Raw genomic sequence first — 23714 nt, forward strand, 5'->3', positions numbered from 1 at the left:
TGGACCGCTGGCGGCTGCAGCACATCCGCTTCTACTGCAGAAATGCGGACATGTTTGTTAGATTAATTACAGGTCACCGGTGCCTCACCGCATCCCGCCCTGTGTGCAGCTCAGTTTTGTCGCTGGGGGAACTGTGATTAGATTCCCATCCGTCTGGCAGCTTTTTTTTGTGTAACATTCAAAACCAGAGAGAGGACCAGGTTGGATCGCACCAAATATTTCCAAAGAGCCAGTCTTGGGGGCAAAAACATGCAGCTTGAAAAGGGAGACGCCAGGCGTGCCAAACAAGCACACAGAGACACACATTGAGTAGAAAGGGATGGAAATGATTTATCTGAGGAACAGAAAGGAGACATTTATATTGTTTTATTTTCCTGAGTACACACATCAGTGAATCTCATTTGTCTGAGACGGTGTTCTCCCTGTACTGTCTGCTGGACCCAAAAGGGTTCGCCGTTGTGTGAAAAAAACACTTTTTTTCATCTGACAAGAAACACATAAAGTGTAATGACTTCATCAAGCTGGGCGTAATGGGTTTGAGCTTAGAGGATGTGTCTTTACCTGGCTGCACACCAGCCTCCCTTCGGAGGAGGCTGCCTTGGCTCTTATTGGCGTTCTCCCGGAGAGCGAGCAGGTATTGACTAAATAGAAACGGGGGGGGAAATGAAAATATGAGTGGATGTGACAACCGAGGAGGATATAACCCCCTGCATGATCGCGGAGAGCAGATGAGCAGACACAGAGGCTGACACATCCGCACAAAGCACCAATCCTTCAAGTTGACATGTAATACTGCCAATCGGTCGGGCAATGTGGGGATTGGGAGCACAGCAACGGGTGTCGGAGGCCAGCCGGCGGTTTAAAAAGTAGCTCAGCGGGGATGGATGAACTCGCGCGGAGGAAGATTGCGGCAGGGGAGCAATTGGAATATCCCACTTCTGCTGTAATTAGAGTTCAGATACACAATAAATGTACTTTGTTCTGTTGCTGAGGAATCGTACTTTGACCACTAGCAGCCCTGTGGATGTTTGGATGATCCCCGCGTTGCTCGTAAACTCACCAACGAGTTCACGAGGACACGCGTGTTCAACGTGAGCACTGGGAAGGCATGCTAACTGCTAACGCTCCTGCCAAACGCAGAGACACACAATGTTTATTAACAGTTGGCGGGCCGTAAAAAGCTAGCAATGAAGCGATAAAAGAGCAGAAGCTGAACACTCAGACAAAGGCTTTACGAGGCAGTAAATGCATGCAAACATGTTCATCTCCTTAGGGAGACAAACATTGCATTTTAGTGAGAAATGGAGCAAAATGGCGGATACCTTTTAGGGCAAATTCAGAGGTGACTTTTTAATGTCTGACACCGGAGGATGTATGTGATCATGGAGCAAGGAAACATCACATTTCTGAGCAAGAAAGAAAATACCATATTTCTATTTTTAACCCCAACGCTCGGTCCTTATCGGTTTTCTCGTCCGTTTGAAGAAGTTATCACAGAAACCGTCTCTCCGCCACACACACACATGTGCTCGGCCTCATCAGCTGAGGTTGTTATAGGCCAGTGGCTGTCCAGAGGTCAGATCATTACCGATGCAGCCATGGATCATAGACACAGCCCTCATTTGAGTCCTTCCTTCATCATTGCCCTCTGACCTCGTCTGCAGCTGCGACCAGCTCTCATCCTTATGATTAGAAAACGGCCCAATCCTTCCCCTTCACACTCACGCCCCTCCCCCCTCGGGACTCCACACAAGTATTCCATCATTATAATTATTTGACCGTCCATATCAATTGATACATTTGTCAGTGGAGTCGATGGCACCATTGGTCATGCTCCATAAAGATACAGTATTATTGTGCACCTGAAACCTCCAGAGGCGGCGGCGGCGGACGGTTTCCCCTCCGAGGTACTTAGGCTACGAGTCCTCCGGTGGACGCCGAAGGATTTTCATTACTGTCATCGGTTATGTACTACTAAACATTTCGTTGCACTCAGGCTCACGTCAGTTACTGTTCCTGCGGGAGATTATTGACATTTTCCTTTTACTCTGCTAGTACAAGCTCCGAGAGGTAAAACAGCCACTTTAGAATCATTTCCAACCGCCGCGTTCGGTGTTCTTATTCAATTCTGATTGATTTGTATGGAGCCGTATCATACACAAGAAGGTCATAGTGCTTCACGAGTATAAATGCTGTTCATTTAAGGAATTGCGTGAGTGAAAAGGAAGGTCTTTAGTTGGGATTTAAAAGCAGCGAGCTCTGTTTGAAATCAGCAATTGTTCCGTTCTTCAGGTTCATAAATACTGAACGCCACCTCACTGGACTCAGAGAGTGCAAGTGGGCACATGGAGGATATTTCCACCTTGCGACTGGAGAGATAGCGGGGTTATAAATTGACAGCATGTCCGAGGTGGACTGTGGAGCCGGACCAGACGGTGCTTTGTAAGCCAAAAGGAAGACAACCTGCAGGACTGGAGTTATGTGATCTTTTTTGTCCTGGATGGAAACTTGTGCAGCCGAGTTGTAATAACTTGGTTGGACCTGTTAAGGAAGACCTGCAGTGATGTGGCCTGCTCATAATGCATGCATGAGTTTCTCTGGTTTGTAGAAGAAGGCCTCGGATATTGGAAGAAAAGGCTTTTAATCTGATCACGTTTCAGTGCTTTAGACTCCAGGTACTCACAGACAAGCTGTTCTTATTGGCAAAATCTAAAATCCATAAAGCCCGCGCTCCTCTTTCAGACATATTAAATATGAAAATAATATGAAATGAACTACAAGAAATAATTGTATTCCTGCTGGCTTTTTTTTTTTTTTTTTTTTTTTTTTAATCAGATAGTACAGTGCTTGTGCTGCTGGCAGCGGGAGCTGGCAGGAAACGGCTCAAAGCCTGTGAAAGTCAAATGCTGTCTCTTTCACTTTGAGGGAACAATTTTTGAAATTGTGAGCTAAAATGCTCGACGCCTCAAGCACGCTGTACTCTACAGTACCATGCAGCTCACGAGCCTGAATAATACAGCGGCAGGAACTATTTGTTCAACTGTAATGTGTAAAAAAAAAAAAAAAAGTGAGGCACACGCATTTGTTGAATTAACATACAAATTGCTGATATATTATCTTACGGATTTTTTTCCCCCAGAATCTAGCGTTTCCTGTCAAAATGTTTTATATTCTGCACGACGAGGCAGCAAAGCGATGTTTTACACTGATGAAATAACGCAGAATGTTATCACTTCTACTTAGTCACACTGTGCTGGCCAGTCGTGCATAATTGTGTACATAAGCATTTACCAAACCCGTCTTCTCGTTTAGCGAAATTACGCTGACTTCACTGACTATCCCGCCGCCCTCATCGTGATATAGTGAGCATCTGATGTCGAAAGAAAGTAAGAATTTGAGCTCAGCACTTTCTCCCGGTGCTTTTGGTCGTAACCGTGCCTCCTCAAAGCCCCAATGTCAGGGCCGCTCCCTTTGATGAATGGATGGAGGCGTTTTGTTCAAAGGGATAACCTTTTCTGGGCACTTCTTTGAAATGATAATTCAGCAGCTTGCCGCAGGTGGAGCCGCCGCTCCGCCGGCAGACGGGGGTCAATCAAAGTCAAATGGAGGAGCTGCTCAGTTTCACCCGAGTGGCCGCGTTGCCGGTCCGCCCCGGCTGCTGCAGCTGTCAGCTCCTCGCCACCGACGTAATCCCCGCGGCGAGGGGGGGACGCGAGGGGGTTGTCACGGCGAGGAGCAGGTTGGAAGAACGTGGACTGTGTGGTTGTCTCTGACTGTAGATGGCTGTCAGACCCGAGCAGAGGGTTTTTTTTTTCCAAGATGCAAGCCTTGTGTGTACTATTGGGTCAGGGAGGGACGCAGGTGTGTGTAATTACATCTGTAATAGGGCCTGGATACGGTCCACCTGCCTCAGAGTGAACCCCTCTATTCAATCCAGTGATCGCTGACAACAAAGCAGTGGAGCGCTCGCTGATTACGGCTTTGATGATGCTGCAAGAAGGCTGTATTTAATGGGGGAAGATATTTCTGGCTCTTCTGTCTGTGTATGATCACAGGCACAGCACGGATATGTCGCATATGTCATGTCGGAGACGAACGCAGGCCAAACAAAACACACAATGTATTTATTCTTTATAGGCCGGTCGCCAGTCTTCCTGGGACACACGTCAACAATAAAAGACAATTCAAACCGCCTCATACAAGACAATTAGAGCATGAGTAAGGATGACTTTGAATAAAACACAATTACCAACCAGTTGGAAACCAAGTATTATAATACAAAAGCAATATTACAACAACAGCAAAAAACAAGAATATGTGGCAAAATCATCACAACAAAAACCCTAAAATCAGTTATTTCAGAGCCAACAATGTTTGTTTTACTGCCTTTTTGAAAGAAAATCATTTTGTAAATCCTCTGTAAAGAATAATTTCTCATAAAATGTGGGCGTGGACCGGTAAAGCCAAGTAACCAGTACTTACTGTGTGTGTGTGTGTGTGTGTGTGTGTGTGTGTGTGTGTGTGTGTGTGTGTGTGTGTGTGTGTGTGTGTGTGTGTGTGTGTGTGTGTGTGTGTGTGATGCATCCAGTTCATTGTGCCCAGCCACTGTGATGGATTGTTGAGCTGACCAGGTTTCCCATCCATCCACTGCACACCGGTGTTTACTCGCCCCCGACCTTGCTTCCTGAGCAAATATATGAATGAATTACATTTTTTTTTGTATATCAGTCTCCCGTCGCTGTTGTCCATCTGGACGCGGCCGTTCAGGGCTCTGAATGAGCCGGCGCTTCGGTAACGAGGCAGCACATAGAAGCAGACCTCCCCTGGGTTCGGGGGGGCTCCAGCTGGAGCAGACATGCTAGGGCAACCTGTCCCTATTATTGTTTGTGACAGAATCAAGAAGGAAATGCGAGTAGCAGAAAAAGTGCATGTGCGTCGTGCCCCGCACGTCGGATTCTGCTGGCAGTACCCCCGATGTAATTATGAGCATGGGTGGCCAGCTATGACAGCTCATCTGTCAGCCAGCCAATAGGAGTCTGGGGCACCTGGTGAGCTCTGCAGCAGGATGATGAGCCACAGATACACACAAATTAGAAAAATCACACACAGGATTTCATGAAACAGGAAACGCTTTCATATCATTCCGTGCTACTCGTTAGCGCCGCGACTCTCCCACGAACTGACACAAGTCTTGTTTCTCATGTGCCATGCAAATGAGAAACAAACGCGTAGGCTACACCCCTGGCATTTTAATTTTGATTAGTCTCATCTTATATAATCAGAACCCAATTACATCAAAGAGGCATTGGGTTTTAAATTGATTATTAAGCTGGATAAACAATGTGTTCCGCAAAGGGTTTAAATTAGATAATTGAAATGCGATCTTTAACCCGCGTCGTTAAATATTCCACATAACGTCTGTGCTGTGTTAATAGGAAACTAAAAGTATGCCCTCGCCGCACCGTGCCGTTCTCAAGCTTTCACATATTTTTTTCCAGGACTCGTCTGAGATGAAATAATTAATTGGAAATATGTCAAAATATAACTTTGATTTGGACTTAATTAAAGGAATATCTGAATAATGGCGTTTATACATTTTGAGGGAACATCGATCGCTTTTTCAACAAGTCCCAAAGAACGACGGGTCAAGCCAACGAACACAATCTCACACCTTATTGTGCGTAACGCATTTGTACCGAGGCGACCGTCCCTCCCATATGCAACCAGGAGGGGGGCAATCATATTGCACTCACCCTTTTGGCAGAGGCCTCCCAATCAGGGATGAGTAATGACTAGGCAGGCTTGCATGCAGTGATCCCAGCTTTCTAATTAGTCTTCCATTAACTTTTTCAACCTTGGTGTCTGCGGGGTGCACACTCACAACACACACACCGATACAGACCTACACACACACACACCTCACAGCCTCACACCTAAATATTAGGCCCTCTTCCTCAAAATGTAAAAATCTAATATGAAGTATTGAGGAACATTTAAATAAACAGTTTGGTGAATTTGGTGCTAGAGCATCAAATCCCGATGCTTTGTCTCGTCCCTCGGCGATATATTCATATTTCATAGATGCTAAATGTCTATGTGCATGCAGGAGATAAGGTGAGTTAGAAAGTACAAGATGTTTCAAGTACAGATGTACTTTTACGAAGAAAGAGCCACAGATCACCTTCTCTGTTGTATCTGATTCCTTTCTTCCCCGTTAAGAAGCCTTGGCCAGCATTGTTTGCACACAGACAGACTGGGCTGATGCTCCACACTGGCATTTCTGGTTTTTATTTAGCATCCTGGTCTGGCTGATATCTGTCAAAGACCATATGACGCGTTTGTGATCTGCGGAATAAAAGAACTTTCCCGAAGCCTTCTGCAGAATGTGGACACGCTTTTAACAGAAGCTACACAAAGAGAATGACAGAGAGGGAGAGCCGGAGAGAGAGGAGCGTCGAACATGACATGGATGCTAAGATTTTCTGTTTGTTTCTTTTCGTTTCAGCACAAGTTGTTAACGTGGATAATAGTTTATCACATCAAACGCTACATAGGAGGAATGTGATCCACATCAATGCTGTCTCTCTCTCTCTCTCCCTCCCTGTGTTTCAATGCAAAGCATGAATTTATGATTCATCCTGTTTCACAGTGGGCAGTCGCTTTTTAGAATGGCGCTTCATAAAAGACTAATGGAAATTCCTGGGGAGCTGCAGTCCTGTGGCCTTCCAGCACCCAGTAGTATACGCGCTATCTTGCCGTATTATCACTTTTTTTCCTCCTCGCAATCTGTTTGTCAGCGAGCCCACGAGACTTCAAAGGAGACTTAAAGCTTTCTTTCATTTTCTGTTTGGGGGGGTTGAGAGTGAGTCTACATTTCATGAACAAAGCCTCCCCCTCCTCCACCGAAGACATCCAGCAAAATAAAAACGTTAGCGTCCTGGATGCAGCTCCTTTACTCCATAAACTATTAATAGATGTGAGAGCATCAGAAGGGTGCCTCTTTGAATCAGATCCTTGTGTTGGGCAGGGTCAGGGATGGGGCTAAAGCCGGTGAGCTCCTTTTATTCCCCCATAACATCACTCCCCTGCATGGGCGAGGATTCGGGGGGGGGGGATAGCCACCATTATGGCTGTTGTGTAAAATTGCCATTATTCAGTGAAGCGATTATCTGCCGCCGCGGTGTGTAATGCATCTCTGTGACTGTGAATGGTTCTCGCACATCTGAGGCTCCGCTGGAGAGAAGGGTGAAAGTGAGAGAGGTGACCTCTTTCTCTGCAATCTTTCAAGAAATGCTGTGTAAGGCTCATTTTAGACACATTATCGGAGTTTAGAAAAGGGCTCACGGCAGCTTTATATCTGTGTTTATAACCTGTCAGTAGAGAATGTAGGATGTTATAACACGCAGAGTTGTCAGATCGTTGATTAAATCAGCGATATGTTTATACATTGACTGGGAGTGAGCTTGGCAAGAACGATACGTATCACGATACTTGGGTCACGATACGATTCGTATCACGATACTTTGGTCAAGATATCACGATACTTTGGTCACGATACTTTGGTCACGATACAATACGTATCACGATACTTTGGTCACGATACGATACGTATCACGATACTTTGGTCACGATACGATACGTGTCACGATATCGCAATATAAATAAAGATGAAAACACAAGTACCTGTATTTGTACATCATATGATTTTGATCAGAGGACAAATTGAGTCAAAACTATTTTATTCAAAACAGCCTCTCCATTTTATTAATTCCCATGAAATTCACTGGAATAAATATTGAAAATAAAATGAAAAAGGATAAAGTACTGCATTCACAACGCGTCTAAACTTCTTTTTTGTAAATCGATCTTTGGAGTTGAAAATTCGAGTAAGTATCGCGATATATTGTCGTATCGATATTTTTACCCACCCCTAACATTGACTGAATAATTGACCCCGATGGTGGCCAACTTCATTCATTCCCGTGATGGGAACTGTATTGTGCTGGAGGCTCTGGTGAAGGATCCCTTTGAACCTCCTGTTGAAGGTTTTGTCGTTCCAGACAGCTTCGCTGCTTGCCAGGACTTCGGCTAAGAGAGAGAGAGAGTGTGTGAACAGTCATTCGCCGCTTCATTTTGACCGCAGTGAGGCTGACCTCAGACCAGATCCCTCCTTTGTACCCGAGAACTTAAGGTGTTATTTCAGGTCGAAGGTTATACATCTGGATGCTTTATGTCTTCCACCCCACGCCGAGAACAGGGAGGCAAAGTTACACCCGCTTGGACCAGACTGGTGTGTTGGCATGTTAAACAGACAGCTTTGAGTTCAATGGCGTACCTCCTGGGTTTACTAGGGCCTCCTACTTTTCTTTAGAAAAAAAAAGGAAAAAAAATATATAAATGGAAAAAAAACCTATATATATATATATATATATATATATATATATATATGTGTGTGTATATTCATTGTTTTGTATAATGTTGGCATCTGGATACTAACTGATTATTTTTGCATTGCATTTGTATAAACGTTTCAATATCCAGTCATTCATTCCATATTGCTTTTTCGTTTCAACATTTAATTATGTCTTTAGTAGAGTAAAATACTTTATTTGCCATTTCTCTTGTAATTTTCAATTTGGCTGAAAGTATTCTCCATCGCTCATCTTAAATGTTGCAATTTCACCATGGTTGCACTTTGTTTGATGCTGAGACGTATTGCTCCGCTGCAACAATGCACCCATTCAATAATGCTTCCTCTAATGTGATGTGCTGTAATAATGTCTGAAAGCTGTCTCGGAGGGTGTAGTTTGGGTGGTTTTAATAGGGAGGGTAACTAATTAGATTTCTGAATGGTTATTGTTGTAGCCTGCTGGTGATCATCACATCTAAACTTGTATAGTGTTTCTGTCATGTATTTGCAATGACACCGTTTGCTCTTCTGTCTCTTTTTCTCCCTGTGCAGATCACACGGGTCATTTTCTGCGTCTTCCTCGAGACCGACTTCGCCATCTACAAAAAGAACATGTCTGTCATATTTCCAGGTATGCGTGTTATACCATTTCATCACATCTCCTCCGTGAGCATATTGAGATTTTTGAGTTGAACTATGGATAGATGAAGGATCTACACATGTATGTATGTAACATCTGTATGGACCCCGGCAGCTTTGCGACCTTGTTTATCCTAGAAAACATCCGCATCTGTTGTTCCTAGAAGCAGTAGTGTGAGGACCTGTCAGGCTTGGGCGAGACCTTCAAATGTAAACAAAGTCAAACGCACCCGCGCGGCCATTTGGGAGATTAACAGTGAGAATTTATGCCGACAGTTGGTGAGAGGAGCGTCAGGTTCTCCGAGGATTGCCTTAATGGGATTAGAATAGTTAGAGCTCTCGTCTGCGAACCAACAAGCTGTAATCTGACAAAATTGTTGACATTCTGACGAGACTTAAATGTCAGATTTGATTGTCTGTCATATTACTCCTCAGTAGTGAATGTCTCCTGCAGGAACAACAAAAAAATAAAAAATCAGGGATGCATAGCAACCACCTACCGTCCTTGGTTACTCCTCAATTCTATATGTGAAATAAACAAACATCCATTATCTTCCACTCCCACTCTGTCTCTCTCTCTGAATTCCCTCCCCGCCTTTTTTCATCGTCTTTTTTTTTTTTTTCGGGGGGCCAGGAGCAGTCACCGGCTCTGATGGGGGCTCCACGGAGAATTGAGTTTAATAGCTGGGGGAGCTGAAAGAGGCTGGCTGGCTCCAGCAGCCTAGCATTACCTCCCATTTACCTCCCTTTTCCCCCCTCTCCCCCACCTCCCCCGACGGAATACCGGCTCTCAGGCCTTCATCTCGCTGCTCCCAGGTGGAGAGTGTTTTGTTCCCCGGCGCTCTCTCTCGTCATCTGTCCCACTCTCTCTCTCTCTCTCTCTCTCTCTCTCTCTCTCCGCCCAGCCTCTACCCTGAAAGATTACATTCTAGGGGGGGGAGACCATAATTATAATGCCTGCCCCCCTTGCACACAGCGCCCCGTCTCATCACATTAGCGCTCTGAGATGAGAATCTGGAGCTGTTGTTCTCCAGTTATCACTTTCACCATTTGCAAGTACTGTCAGTGGATAAACGCCCTGATTCTCCCCCTCCACGGCTGGGAACGGAGGGGTGAGGAGACGCCGGGCTGCGTACGTGCCACAGGGAGGAAATCCGAAAAGTTCTCGGGAAGTAACTCCTTTAAAATAGTATTTATTTACCAGCTTGGATGAGACGCTAATGAGGGAGGCATTTGATTAAATGTGGGGTTTGATCCAGAAGGTGACCGCCTCATTGTAGCGTCTCACTTGGGATGTGACCTTTGCACTCTGGGGTCAAAGCCACCTTTATCACTGCCTTTTATGTGAGGGCTCGAGAGGATGCTAATTCCATTATAGGCCGAGTGGCTAAATAAGAGTGACATTCCCCGCCGAGGGTCATTGTCTGGAGTGAGGCGGCGCCAAACACACCTGCTCCAGTCTTCTCACCTCGTGTGCTGGTTTCAAAGCCTTCACCAAAACAACCGCTCCTGAAAGACGTTTTCCCCCTGAGGAAGATTCAATGACGACACAATTTCCGCTGCTGTGATTATAGACTAGTAGTGGAATTCATAAAATGTCACCCGGTGAGGTTTAACCGTAGTCGATCGGTGCGCTTTAAAGAAAGAACTGCTGATTGGTGTGATTGCGCCCATGTGGGGAATGCATAACCCCGTGGTGTGAAAAGACTTTAATTTAGCCGGCGCGGAGTGGCGGCGGTGAATCAGAGGCTGTGAATTAGCTCGGCAGGTGTGCGTGTACGCTTTCTGAACATCCCATCATCCTCGCTGCTAGAGACAAGACAGTCAGGTGGATCTGGCGGCGAAGGCATCACACAGAGGCCCGAGACCATTCCGTCTGTTCTCTCGCTTTCAATAAGCCTCTGTCACGTCGACCTCCCCCCCCCCTCCCCTCCATCACATTCTCCCTCCCTTTCTTCCCCTCTCATTCTCCCTTACACCCCTCCTTGTTCCCATGCCACTAGCCCATTACCTCATCCCTCCACTTTCTATCATTCCTCCTCATTATATCAAGGAGGAGCTTCTTCACGGCCTCTTCTATCAGCAGGGCTGCTGTGAATAGCGGCCTTGATCTCTCTCTGTAATTTGTACGTGTAGTCGTGTGAAACTCCCGATCTTCCCCGTGACATCAGCATGTCGAAAGCTTGAACAGCGGCACAATAGATTTTTTTTCATTTTTTTTTTTTTATTGAAGTCTTACTACTCTCATTTTTCATGGTATAGCTGCTTTCCTCATATTCAAGCAATCTGTCAAGTGACAATGACTGGAGCAGGGACGTGTAAACAGGACATTTGCATACAGGAAATTGCTTTATTACAATGTGCATTCCCACAAGCTGTCACTACCAGAGAGCCAAGATGCGGTTCACATCTTTGGAGAAGGGGGAAGCTGAAAAATGGCCTGCGCTGACAGGAATACTCATCCACACACCTGCATACGGGGACATCAGCCACGATGCACAAACACACACATCTGACAGGACTGAATGTTAGAACCTTGACATCACACTGAAACATTAAAACAAACGCCTGCATTTTTGCAAACCGACTCACCAGAGGATCTAGCGTTGATGAGTATTGTATTGTAGTTTTTTAAATCAATGCCAGCTCAAGGAGTACTTCAGTTGTTAAGAGCTACACTGAGGCCTCCGAAACACAAATACTGAAATATGCAAATAGATTAAAAAAACAAGCCAATACACACAGCGACTATATGTAAAGCTTTCGCCTCTATGGTACCATTCACCATCTATTACCCAACGTGCCAACTGAGCTCATAACCAGTGATATAATGACCTATTCATTACTTTGAAAAGCCATAAACTGCACACATCTCAAAGGTGCCATGACAGTCTCGCTGTCTGTTTAAGAGCCACGAGTGTTTGCAGCGTATGGCTGAATACTCCCAGAAACGGCAGCCATGAAAGCTCCATGTTAAAAAAAAAAAAAAAGAGTATAGCCGCTAATTGAAATAGCTTAATAATTGCAATCAATCACATGACATGATTCTATCTAAGTATTCAGATTGGTTGGGAGCTCCTGATTGACCACACGCTTCCCTTGGCACGTATTATTTGCGAGCATTGGAGCAGTCAGGCAGCTGTGGTTGTAGCGAGTAAAAAAAAAGCATGTTGAAATTGATTCTGGGTACAATTCTTCACTAATATGATCCGGGTGGCTGCCCACAAGCTGGGCTCCGTCTCTCCTCCTCCTCAATCAGCCACAGTGCTGACAATATTAACACAGCCCAACCGATGTGCACGGGGCTGCTGCCTTCACCCTCGCCTTTTTCACTGACTTTCCCAGGTTGACATTTGTTTGCATTGCTCTTAATACACTCCCTTCTCCCACACCTACGCCCACAAGACGCATCCCCCCAACCCCCCAACCCCCCCACTGCTCTGGAAGAAGTAAAGCTGTGATATGCACATGCTCCTATCACACATGTCATGTGTGGACAGAGGATATGGAGGCCTACAGGATCCCTGCGAGGGGCGAAAATTAAGTCCGTTTCACGAGGCCGTCCCTCTGGCAGCGGGGGGAATGGAGAGACCACGGTGTGTTAGCGACGTGATTGTCGAAAACCCACATTGGCTGAGAGTTTCACATTCAGCTTTGGCAGATAGAGGATTCTGTTTAGCTCATCGTAATTGAAAATGTTCACGTTTGGGCATGAATCGCAGACATGAAGAAAGTAGGGGGAAAAGAGTACAAATGCATATCCTGGGAAGTGCTTATTGGCCGGACATGGTTGCTTTTTTGATCAAATATATTTTAGAGCATGCATGGATGTAGTGCACTTTAAAATATCCAGCTGTGTCAGAGCCGTTTCAACATGTGATTGAAAAATGTAATTTACAGGATTAGCTCTTTCACTTTCTTGTCAAGAATTTGATAATAAATATGATCTGTTAGTCTATCCAAGAGTTAGATTTAAGGATCGGCTACTGGGCGGTTAGCTTAGCTTAATATAAAGAATTGAAGCAGGGGCTAACAGCTAGACTGTCTCTGAGGTCAGGCTAGGTGTTAGCCCCATAGCCTGACCTCGGGCTAGCTAGCTGTTAGCACCTGTTTTAATTAGCCTTGCTCCGAGATCAAAACAAAATATAGCTAAAAGCATCTCCAAATCTCACTTACATGTCATTTCTAATTGATTTATGGGGAAGTTTTGTGAAACATACAACATGCTAATTGGTGATCTTTTGACTTCCCGCTTTAGCGCACAGAAGTGACAGTGGCATCGATCCTCGGAAAGAAAACAAATGAGCTTACATCCCAAAATGTCAAACTACTGAACAGCTGATCTCATGTGTTTCATATCACAATAGCTTTTTGTTGATCCAAAGATCAAAGAAGCTAGTGAGAACCTCGTGTGTGAATCTAACGGTGCGATTGTGTTGTCTTTACCTGAGAAAGAAAATAAAGGTGTCACGTATCGTTACTCTAAGTCACGTACGTTCCCTGTGTTGACAGCCGGGTTGAGCAGTGGTAATAATGTTATAGCGTGCTGAGACATCCCGTGTTCCCTTTCTTGCACTATTGTTATGCTGTATCACTGGGCCATCCTTTTTTTTTCTTTCTTCCCCCCAAGCAGGGTTAGATTAATGCACTGTACCCTTTTATTCAGTGTTACACAAAGAAAAGTCTGTCGCCGGATCCACTGGGAGCTCTGATGGTTACACTTCCACAGAACAAATGACAACAGCCTTTCATCAAAGCTAAAGCTTGCTTTCGCTTGTTAACCGCGGCGCAATCATTGCTCAGACGCATGCACAGTCATGCACACGTATATATACAGTCGTAGATATCTCATACGTACCGAGCACATTAAAATGCAAGCACACGCGTACTATATATATAACGCCTTGACTCGAAGAATGTTGAGGCCTGCTGAGATCTGAGTGCGGTTTGAAGGACGGAAGCCACACTCTCTCATCCTGCAGTTCCTCCTGAAGCAGCATCTAACGTCTCCTCCTCGTCTCCCACTGTGTAACTCCACTCATCCGCCCAGAAACACCTTTTAGTTCACTCGGCCTGTCTCGCACAATAGACATGTAGAGAAAAGGAAGGGAACATCAAAGGGATTTCTTTATTTCTTTTTAAAGGCACAGTTGTCTAACCCTAGCCTGGAGTCCTTGTAATTTCAGGAAGTGGGAGTTTTTTCTTTCTGTGTAATTTATGCCGAGCCTACCAGTATAGGTTTAATTGAAAAAGACTGTCTCCCCCCACTCCCCTCCAAACACCCACATGCACATGTCAGTTTGGTGTAATAATTCACCAGATCCAAGGACGTCTGGTGGGGAAATCGAGGGAGGTTTGGTGGTTTCCAAGCATGGCAGCTGGTGTGGAAGGAGGAGGTGAAAACAGTTGACATTTGGGACATGTGAATGGGATGGGCTTTTTTTCTGTTCCTGCCAAATAGAGACAAATCATATGTCAATCGCATTCTGCTGCAGGTTTCAGTTTCTTTTTGGTCGCCTGGTTTAAGCAGACACAATACTTGTGTTGTTACGTTGTAATCAGGGAGGTAAGTTGTGATGTCTCGCCGTATCGTGCATGGTTTGACACGCTGTCTTCTTCCCCTTCTTGTGCTCAGACAATGACATGGATGTTGCAGAGGAGCCGCTGAAGGGAGGTGAGTGACAGAATGTTTCATGGTTGCCTTTTTTCACCTTAACACCTCCATTTAAAAGCACACACACACAGAGGCTGAGGGAGCGGCGCGCGCGGCAGACGGAATTGAATGTTTATTCATTTGGTGACAAGTTGAATCCCGGGGTCTGACACGTCGCTGTTAAAAATACTCTATGTCAGGTACATTACATTACAAGAGCTTATATCCGAGGCTAATTCCCAACACCATTCTGTTCATCCGGCTTACGGGCACAATGCCTTCAGACCACCTAAAGCGAGCGACGAAAAAAAACAGCAGAGCAACATCCTGCCGCGGCGGCGGCGGCACACAACACACACAACTGTCAGCACATAATGCTTTTATCACTGCGCCATCTTAGCACAAGGCCTGAAACTCCCAGATACTGCTTATCGGGGTAAACTATTGACATTTGTCTGTGCACTGATGTCCTGAATAGGCGATGGCGTTGAAACAGAAAGCCTCGAGGAAGCGTGTGCATTGTGAGAACAATAGGTCCACTAGAGTTTAGCAGCGGTTACTTATTCTTCTCCCAGGCTGACAAAAGAGTTTTTATTTTTCTGAAACGTGTGATGAAATGTTCCGCCTCTAGCAGTTCTCTCCGAGGCACAGTCGGTCTTAGAAAGCACCTGATTGTAGGTTTTCTTTACGAGTACGAGGGGGGGTTCAGAGCTCGGGCTTGCCAGAGCTAATGTGTCCCTCAAAGACGTCATGTTGCAACCCCGCTCAGCAGTGAGCAATGTTGGTTTTTACTGTTCGGATTACCGTGCATGTAGGAACCCGGGGTGCCATCAAAATGTTTTTACTTACATAAAAGTAACCCCCATGATTTGCCAATTACACGCATCTGTGTTTTCGATGAGATTTCCAATTTTGGGTGAACATGAAAGGGCTGTTTTATAAGCGCACTGTAAAAATGTGATATTCCAGAGTGAAACAATGTGCACGTTAATGGCTGAATCATAAAGACTTGGCTGAGAGGAAGTGAGTCTGAGAGGCTCGTCCCAGCGTTAGCGCCTGAGCGACTACGCCGGTTTCCGTGGTTTTCCTTTTTCCACTGCAGGCTCTGTAATAACGGAGCTGCGGACCGTATCCAGCCAGCTGAAATAACCCCTGATAATTCATAGCTCTGTTGTATCATTGTGCCAGCCCTGCCCTGGTCCAGTTTGGCCTTGTTTGATGGGCCTTCTTCGCCGGTGCCAAGGATTGGCCCTTTTATTCTGCTCCATCAGCCAGTGCTTGAATGAGTGCAGGCTGGAGCCTTTTCAAAGGTTCGACTGACTGCCATTCTCACATGGAATGGTGCTTTAGTCTCTGGATTCAGTCTCAAAGCCTCACATTCCTCCTTCCTGTCCCACAGGAGTCTTTTCTTTATTTTTGTCAGGCAGGTATAAAACAAAGCCGAGTTGTCCCACAGCGTCCCGCGGCGCGGTCGCCCGTGTCACGGCGGCCAAGTTGGAAACGGCTACGATGAGCTACGATGAGCTTGGCTCGCACAAAGCCTTTTTTTATTCACACCATCTCCCATCTAACAGTTCCAATTGATATGATGTCACACCCTTCGCATCCTGATGGCGATGGGGGGGGATAACAACGTGTCATCCCCTCCCCCACCGCCTGTAAATCACCATTTATTCTTCTTTATTCATAGATAACGAACCGCCATCTCCCAAATCCACAACCAAGGAAGAAAGTAACAGACGTAAGCTTCTTCGGGAGTGTGTGTGTATATATGTGTTTGCTTGCATGCACGTGTGTTTGCTTTGTATTCTGGTGTTATTAATTATGACTGTGTGTCACGTGACCTGACTGGTAGAGGAAACATTGGACACGGCGGCGTGTTTACATAATCATTTATTTTGTGTGTGTGCAGTAATGTGAGTGCGTTCTTCGTCGGTAATCTCTCGTAACGCCGCTGCCAAGTTCCTCTGTGGGGAAATGAATACAAGATGAAGCTCGGTCATTTTTAAAAGAATGTTTTCTTAGAGGCAAACTTGTTTAAGAAGCCATTATCTGGCTATTCTGCCGTTTCAGCCCCTTTGGATGTGTAATATTGAAACAGTTATAGGCTTCTCCGATACGATGGACCAAAGATAATTAGATTCTTACACTGGAGGGCGTTAGTAGGCAATTAAAATCGTACACCATCCATTTGTCTTCAAGCCTTAAGGTTGCGGGGATTTTTTTTTTTTTTTTTTAAGATTGCAGTCATGGTTGTTTTCTTTGGGGGGGGGGGGGGGGGGGGGACTCGGCTGATGGCGAGGGGCTCGATTAGATATCGCAGACACTTCAAGGGCGTCAATGGATTGTGCGTTGTTGAACAAAGCACAATAGTCATTCCTCCGCGCCTATTCAACATACCTTTCCATAATCCACAGCAGTAATTCAATATGATTCATAAATTCAATCACCGGCATTAGGAGGGCATAAGTATTTTGTAATAATCTTTATAAATCCTAATTTATCAGGCCCGGCAGCTTAATAGTAACTAATCCATTCACAAAAGGCCTTGGCACAGCGCTCCAGCATGGGAACACTCAGTCCTTGAGACAACCTCTCTCACAGGAAAGAAATGAAATGATTTTGTGCTGCCTGCACTGGAAAGGTTAGGTCTGCTTCAACGTAGCACACAGGAAGGATTAATCATAAGAAAACACTCAGATGTCAAGATAGCACGTAGCAGTGGATATGCAGGCTGCAAAAAACGAAAAAAACGGCCGTCAGCGATGTGAGACAGACATTAGGAGATGTGAGACAGACGTTAGGAGATGTGAGACAGACGTTAGGAGATGTGAGACAGACTTTAGGAGATGTGAGACAGACGTTAGGAGATGTGAGACAGACGTTAGGAGATGTGAGACAGACGTTAGGAGATGTGAGACAGACGATAGGAGATGTGAGACAGGCGTAAGGAGATGTGAGACAGACGTTAGGAGATGTGAGACAGGCGTAAGGAGATGTGGGACAGACGTTAGGAGATGTGAGACAGACGTTAGGGGATGTGAGACAGACGATAGGAGATGTGAGACAGACGTTAGGAGATGTGAGACAGACTTAGGAGATGTGAGACAGGCGTTAGGGGATGTGAGACAGATGTTAGGGGGATGTGAGACAGACGTTAGGAGATGTGAGACAGACTTTAGATGTGAGACAGACGTTAGGAGATGTGAGACAGACGTTAGGGGATGCGAGACAGACTTAAGATGTGAGACAGACGTTAGGAGATGTGAGACAGACTTTAGGAGATGTGAGACAGACGTTAGGAGATGTGAGACAGACGTTAGGAGATGTGAGACAGACGTTAGGAGATGTGAGACAGACTTTAGGAGATGTGAGACAGATATCAGGAGATGTGAGACAGACGTTAGGAGATGTGAGACAGACGTTAGGAGATGTGAGACAGACGTTAGGAGATGTGAGACAGACGTTAGGAGATGTGAGACAGATGTTAGGAGATGTGAGACAGCATTTGGGGATGTGAGACAGACGTTAGGAGATGTGAGACAGACGTTAGGAGATGTGAGACAGACTTTAGGAGATGTGAGACAGATATCAGGAGATGTGAGACAGGCGTTAGGGGATGTGAGACAGGCGTTAGGAGATGTGAGACAGACGTTAGGAGATGTGAGACAGACGTTAGGAGATGTGAGACAGACGTTAGGAGATGTGAGACAGACGTTAGGGGGATGTGAGACAGACTTTAGGAGATGTGAGACGGACGCTAGGAGATGTGAGACAGACGTTAGGAGATGTGAGACAGATGCTAGGAGATGTGAGACAGACGCTAGGAGATGTGAGACAGACGCTAGAAGATGTGAGACAGTTGCGAGGAGATGTGAGACAGACGCTAGGAGATGTGAGACAGACGTTTGGAGATGTGAGACAGACATTATGAGAATTGAGACAGACGTTTGGAGATGTGAGACAGCGTTAGGAGATGTGAGACAGATATTAGGGGATGTGAGACAGACGTTAGGGGATGTGAGACAGTTTTTCACCATCTTGTCGATCGAGCCGGTAAAGCAGGTCACCTATTTGGTGTCGTCAATATGTGGAGCACTGTTTTAGAATAAATTACACGGCGGGTGCACAGTCGGTGGAGTGTGTCTGTCAATATGGTTCAGTGTGATGCATCACATCCATCATCCCCCCCCCCAACACCTGACTCTCTCCTCTCCGTCCTCGGGGTCAGACGTGAGGGATTCTTAGCCACATCACTGATGAAGAGGAGCACTAAGGCTTTCACTGCTGTTGTTTCATGATGAATTCACTGGTTAGTGGGCTGGAGGTAATTAAAGGGCTGCTCTGTCCCACACACAACAACATGCTGCACGTCTGCAGAGAAGAGAATCTTACTGTAAACATCAGACGTCAAAACACGTATTATGTGTTTCTTTTTTCATTCATTTGATATTATTCGATTCTCTAAGTGTTGATTCACGACTTACATCCCACGAATCGCGAAATGAATGTCCTACTTTTGTGAGACTTTTCTAATTTAGTGCTAAATAAATGAAGTTCTTATTATATTTGCTCTCGGACCAACACAACAGGGGGGGAAACAGTATTACAAGGATTCTTCAAAAGCGGCCAATGCACGAACCCCTCGTCAACTACAAATAACCCCTGAAGTGTATTTGCAAAAAAAAAAAAAAAAGGTCACAGATTAGCTGTGTGTTAGTGTGTGTGTGTGTGATGAGCTGAGCTGTGTTGTGATGTAATCCACATGAAACACAGGCACAGCATGCAGATGCTGCGAGCTACTGAAAGGGGGGGAAAAAAAGGGAAAAGGCAGAGTGGGGAGAGGGCGGAGGAGAGGCGGAGGAGAGGCGGAGGCGAGCGCTGGCACCGAGGTCCGGGGTCGGAGCGGAGCCTCTTTAGAGCACACCTGAGTTGGCAAGCAGCCCCCACTGTGTCTATTATTTGTTATCAGATTGGTATTAGGGAGATTAGTGGATGTCACGGGGCACGGCGAAAACGTGCACGTCGAGCACAGGAATCAATGGCTGGCCGGGTGTGTTTGCACGCTGGAGCTTTCTGGGAAAGAACTCCGAGGAAGAGGAGGGGCGAGGACGGACATGCAGATTAATAACGCTACGTGTGGACGGACAGGGGAACCTCACACACATACACACACACACACACACACACACACACTCTTAGAAGTCTTTTTATGATAGCTGTTGGTCATCTCAAAGCCCTTTTTCCTTTACACATGTCTCATGAATTTTTAAAGTTCTTTTTTAATCTTTTTTTTTTTTTTTTTACTCCAGTTGGCTTAATGGAAGCAATATGAGACATGGCTGGGGGGAGATAGAGCATAGCTAGTGTGTGTGTGTGTGTGTTCCTGAAGATGAGCTACAGAACATGCGTTTACTTCCCGGGACGTATCGTCTTTAGTTGTTTACTCAACTCTCGTGGAAGTAGGACACACGGGGAAGGTTGCATATCTGCGTCTAAATAGTTTATGCACTTGTGATATTGTACTCCTGAATCTGGTGTTGACATAAATAAATCATTCAAGTGCGTGTGTGTGTGTGTGTGTGTGACACTAACATTTTATTCAAGAAATCACCACACTGCTCATTCAGGGCCTAAAAAAAAAATGTCCCTTTGAGTGGATTTCATGGGAGTATGGACGCTAAAAGTCTTGGAGGTGTGGACTTTGGAGCCCTTCAGAGTGAAGTGTGTTAGAGCGGCCGACTCACAGCGGAGACGCTTCCGGCAGTTGGGAAGGCAAAGCTGTGACGATGCTGCCACCTGCTGTTTGAGCGGCCTGGTGGAGCTGCAGCTTGGGCTTTTTTTTTTTTTTTGCAGAGAGACTGTGTTCTAATTGAACATAACTTGGAACCATTATATATCACATCTGCCCTACATAGCCTCTTTTGTTGTGGGGTTTATGTGTGTGTGTTGTGTGTTTGTCCACAATCTGTCCCCTAGCATCCTTTTATCGCGAATCGAATACTGTTCCATTCAATAAGCCAAATACAAATGATCAAATAACAGGGAGGAAATTACATTCAGCCCTTTGTCGTATCTGATATATTGTGGCTTCGGGATCACTTTAGACGCACACATCGTTTGTAAATGGAGAAGAAAAGGTTGAGTGTGACCAGCTGGTCGAGAAGCCATTCGTCTTAACCCGTTTTTTTCTCCCCCTGCCTGTGCGTCCATCTCCAAACGCCAGTCATGATTGATAGAAAGCATCGCCATCTACTGTGTGTCACCAGCGTTCTGTGTGATAGACGGGGCCACTTGAGTAAAACATGCAGCACTGGTACAACTGGCCTTCTCCCAATTTAATAGAGGCTGGCATTTTTATTGTTCTGAGTGCCGGGGCAAAATTGCATAGATATGAAAAAATGGTTTTCTCTCTACAGCTTGTTAAAAAAGCAATTATAGAAGCCGCACAATAGCCATTGTAGAGCATGTTCCCTTATTGGTGTCATGGCTTTCATTTACTCAATTTGTCCCAAATGTCATGGGTTTGTGTGTGTGTGTGTGTGTGTGTGTGTGTGTGTGTGTGTGTGTGAGGATGTGTGTGTGTGAGAGCGAGAGGAGGAGAGGGGGTAACAGATATGATGCAGGGATTAGTTGTTTTTATGTCACGGCTGAAATCTGCCTTTGGTCCATGTTGGATACAAGTATATAAATAATGATAACAAGTATGACGTGTGTGTGTAGAAAGCATGAAACACTACTTTATGAATCCATGTGTCATCGTGTCAAAGTGATACTACATTATATGGAACTAAAGTGGTACTATATTTGAGCCCTGGTGGCTCCCATTTATTTGTTTGTCCAATACTTTTTTCATTCCCATCAGGCTCAGCTCTTTGTGTTCAATGTATTTCTGAACATAACCAAGTGGTTTTGTTCCGTAATGTCGTCTCGACCTAGAGAAAATGAAAAGGAGGTTCGAGTGACACGGGGACAAAAAAGGAACATTTGTGTCAAATAGATTAACATTTTGTGACTATTTCTAAAACTGCCTGGAGTCTGGGTTGAACTGATGCATTCGAGTCCGTCTTCATTATCATACAGTAATACATTTGTCAGCCTTCAAAAAAATGAAGTTCAAAGTTAACACATTTAATGTGAAAACTCAAACAAAATGAGGAGTTCTTATTGGGGAAGTGCTCTTGTAGGTTTATCATTAAACCTCATCAAACCCCTTTTTGAAAAACGAGGCTGATCAAATGTGATGAAGCCTTGAGATGAACATTAGTATGACTTGTAGCTTTGTTTTTCTAAATATGAACCATATTATTCTAGCGTGTGCTCATGTTTTGCCCTCTTTCTCCCTTTTTTTTCCAGGTAAAGAGGAAACAGTTGATGAAGACGAGGGTGACGATGGTAATGTAGATCCACGGCCCATTAACGCATGTCCTGAGCCCCTTCGGCTCTTCCTTGGCTTCTTGATGTCATTTGTCATCAAAAATTGAATTTCCTACGCGTTCCAGTTCAGTCCTTTCCGCGTGCCGCCACTCCAACTTCTCTTATCACAGAAGCTCGGAACAGAGAAAATCCCTCAATTATGGATGGTTTTTAGAAGTGACATTCTTTTTTTTCCACTTAATTTATGCATGTCTTTGTGGTTCCGTTGCTCTCGTACTGCAGTACAAAGACAAAGCTTCACAAAGAGATGGAATGAAAAGACTGTTTGAGGTGATATTGAAAGCCAAGTAAATTCAACTCCATCAGCACTGAACCCAGATGTGTTTTTTTTTTCTTTCTAGCTGCCGCTGGAAACGAAGACGTGGACATGGCGAGTCAGAACCCAGGTATGGTAGAATCCCGAGTGTGAAGGACTTCAGCTCTGGGTTTGATTAAAGATCCGACCTGATCACGTCTCGTTAGCGAGCCGAGCAATAACCACGACACGAAGCTCTGACTGCGTCTGCACAGGATCTGGATGAACAGAGCAACACGCTGATGTGTTTTGTTGTGCTGACAGCGAGAGCCTTCAGTTGATTGAGTGTGTGTGTGTGTGTGTGTGTGAGCACACACGTGTGTGTGCTTTACAGAGAGACAACCATTAACTTTGAGCAAGAAAACCATCTCTCTCTCTCTCTGAATATCCTCTGTTGCTACTGGTATATAATTAAGATTCCCACATTTGCATATTGGCAGTGAGCAGCGCCTCGCCTCTCTTCTGTTTTTGTTTTATTCAAATCCCATCCCATTGACAAAGATTTGACAGATAGAGCCTCTCCGAACATGAATTTTGTAGATATTCTATGAGAGAGTTATAGCAAATGCAGCCCTGGAATGCTATTCAAAAAAAAAACCTGAAATATGTAATTGCTTTCTCGTGAGACACAAACAGAGAGGAAGGAGCGAGGAGGAGCAAAGATATACAGTTTTTACAACAACACCTGCAGACTAATTCAGCCAAAAATACAGCAGCGGCATCAGTCTTGTCTTTGTCTTTGTCTTTGTCTTTGTGTGTGTGTGTGTGTGTGTGTGTGTGTGTGTGTGTGTGTGTGTGTGTGTGTGTGTGTGTGTGTGTGTGTGTGTGTTGCAGGTGAAAACCAAAGACCACAGATCAATATGTTGTTCAATAATGTGGTCTTGGTTACTTTGTAAAATATAACCTTTGCACAGAGACCTTCATTAGCACATTTATTTACTCTGAGCACTCTGTTCCTCCACATTTTGCCTGGTATTATTCCTTTTGGCTCACAAATTGTGTTCTTTATCTACTAACGGGGTAAATATTTTACCATCTAGGACTTCCTCCTCCAAGTGATGACACCCTCACGGCACCAACCCACCCATGTATTAGGCTCCATTTAGCCTGGATTAAGACCATATTTTACATTTATATTTACATTTAGGGCATTTAGCAGACACCTTTATCCGAAGCGAGGAAAGTGCAACAGTATAATGCTTTCAGCACAGTAAGGATTTAGCAAGAACAAGTCAAGAACATGTAGCCTGTAGCTGGTATACAACAAGTGAGCAGACAAG

At 45.0% G+C, this 23714-nt stretch overlaps 1 protein-coding gene across 3 annotated transcripts in view; it reads left to right on the forward strand.

Moving 5' to 3' along the window:
* The window catches only part of macrod2 (mono-ADP ribosylhydrolase 2), a 382263-nt gene that overhangs the window by 341662 nt on the left and 16887 nt on the right, over nt 1–23714 (forward strand). For 2 of the 3 annotated variants that reach the window (XM_084021577.1, XM_084021576.1), the window contains exons 9-13: nt 8963–9041; nt 14685–14723; nt 16393–16443; nt 22059–22097; nt 22481–22525. In XM_084021577.1, the coding sequence (XP_083877703.1) occupies nt 8963–9041; nt 14685–14723; nt 16393–16443; nt 22059–22097; nt 22481–22525 (253 nt within the window). The remainder of the gene's footprint in view (nt 1–8962; nt 9042–14684; nt 14724–16392; nt 16444–22058; nt 22098–22480; nt 22526–23714) is intronic. The other variant, XM_084021578.1, reaches the window with a different exon arrangement.

This window comes from Eutrigla gurnardus (genome assembly GCF_963514095.1).
Source record: "Eutrigla gurnardus genome assembly, chromosome: 11".
Classification (NCBI taxonomy): Eukaryota; Metazoa; Chordata; class Actinopteri; order Perciformes; family Triglidae; genus Eutrigla; species Eutrigla gurnardus.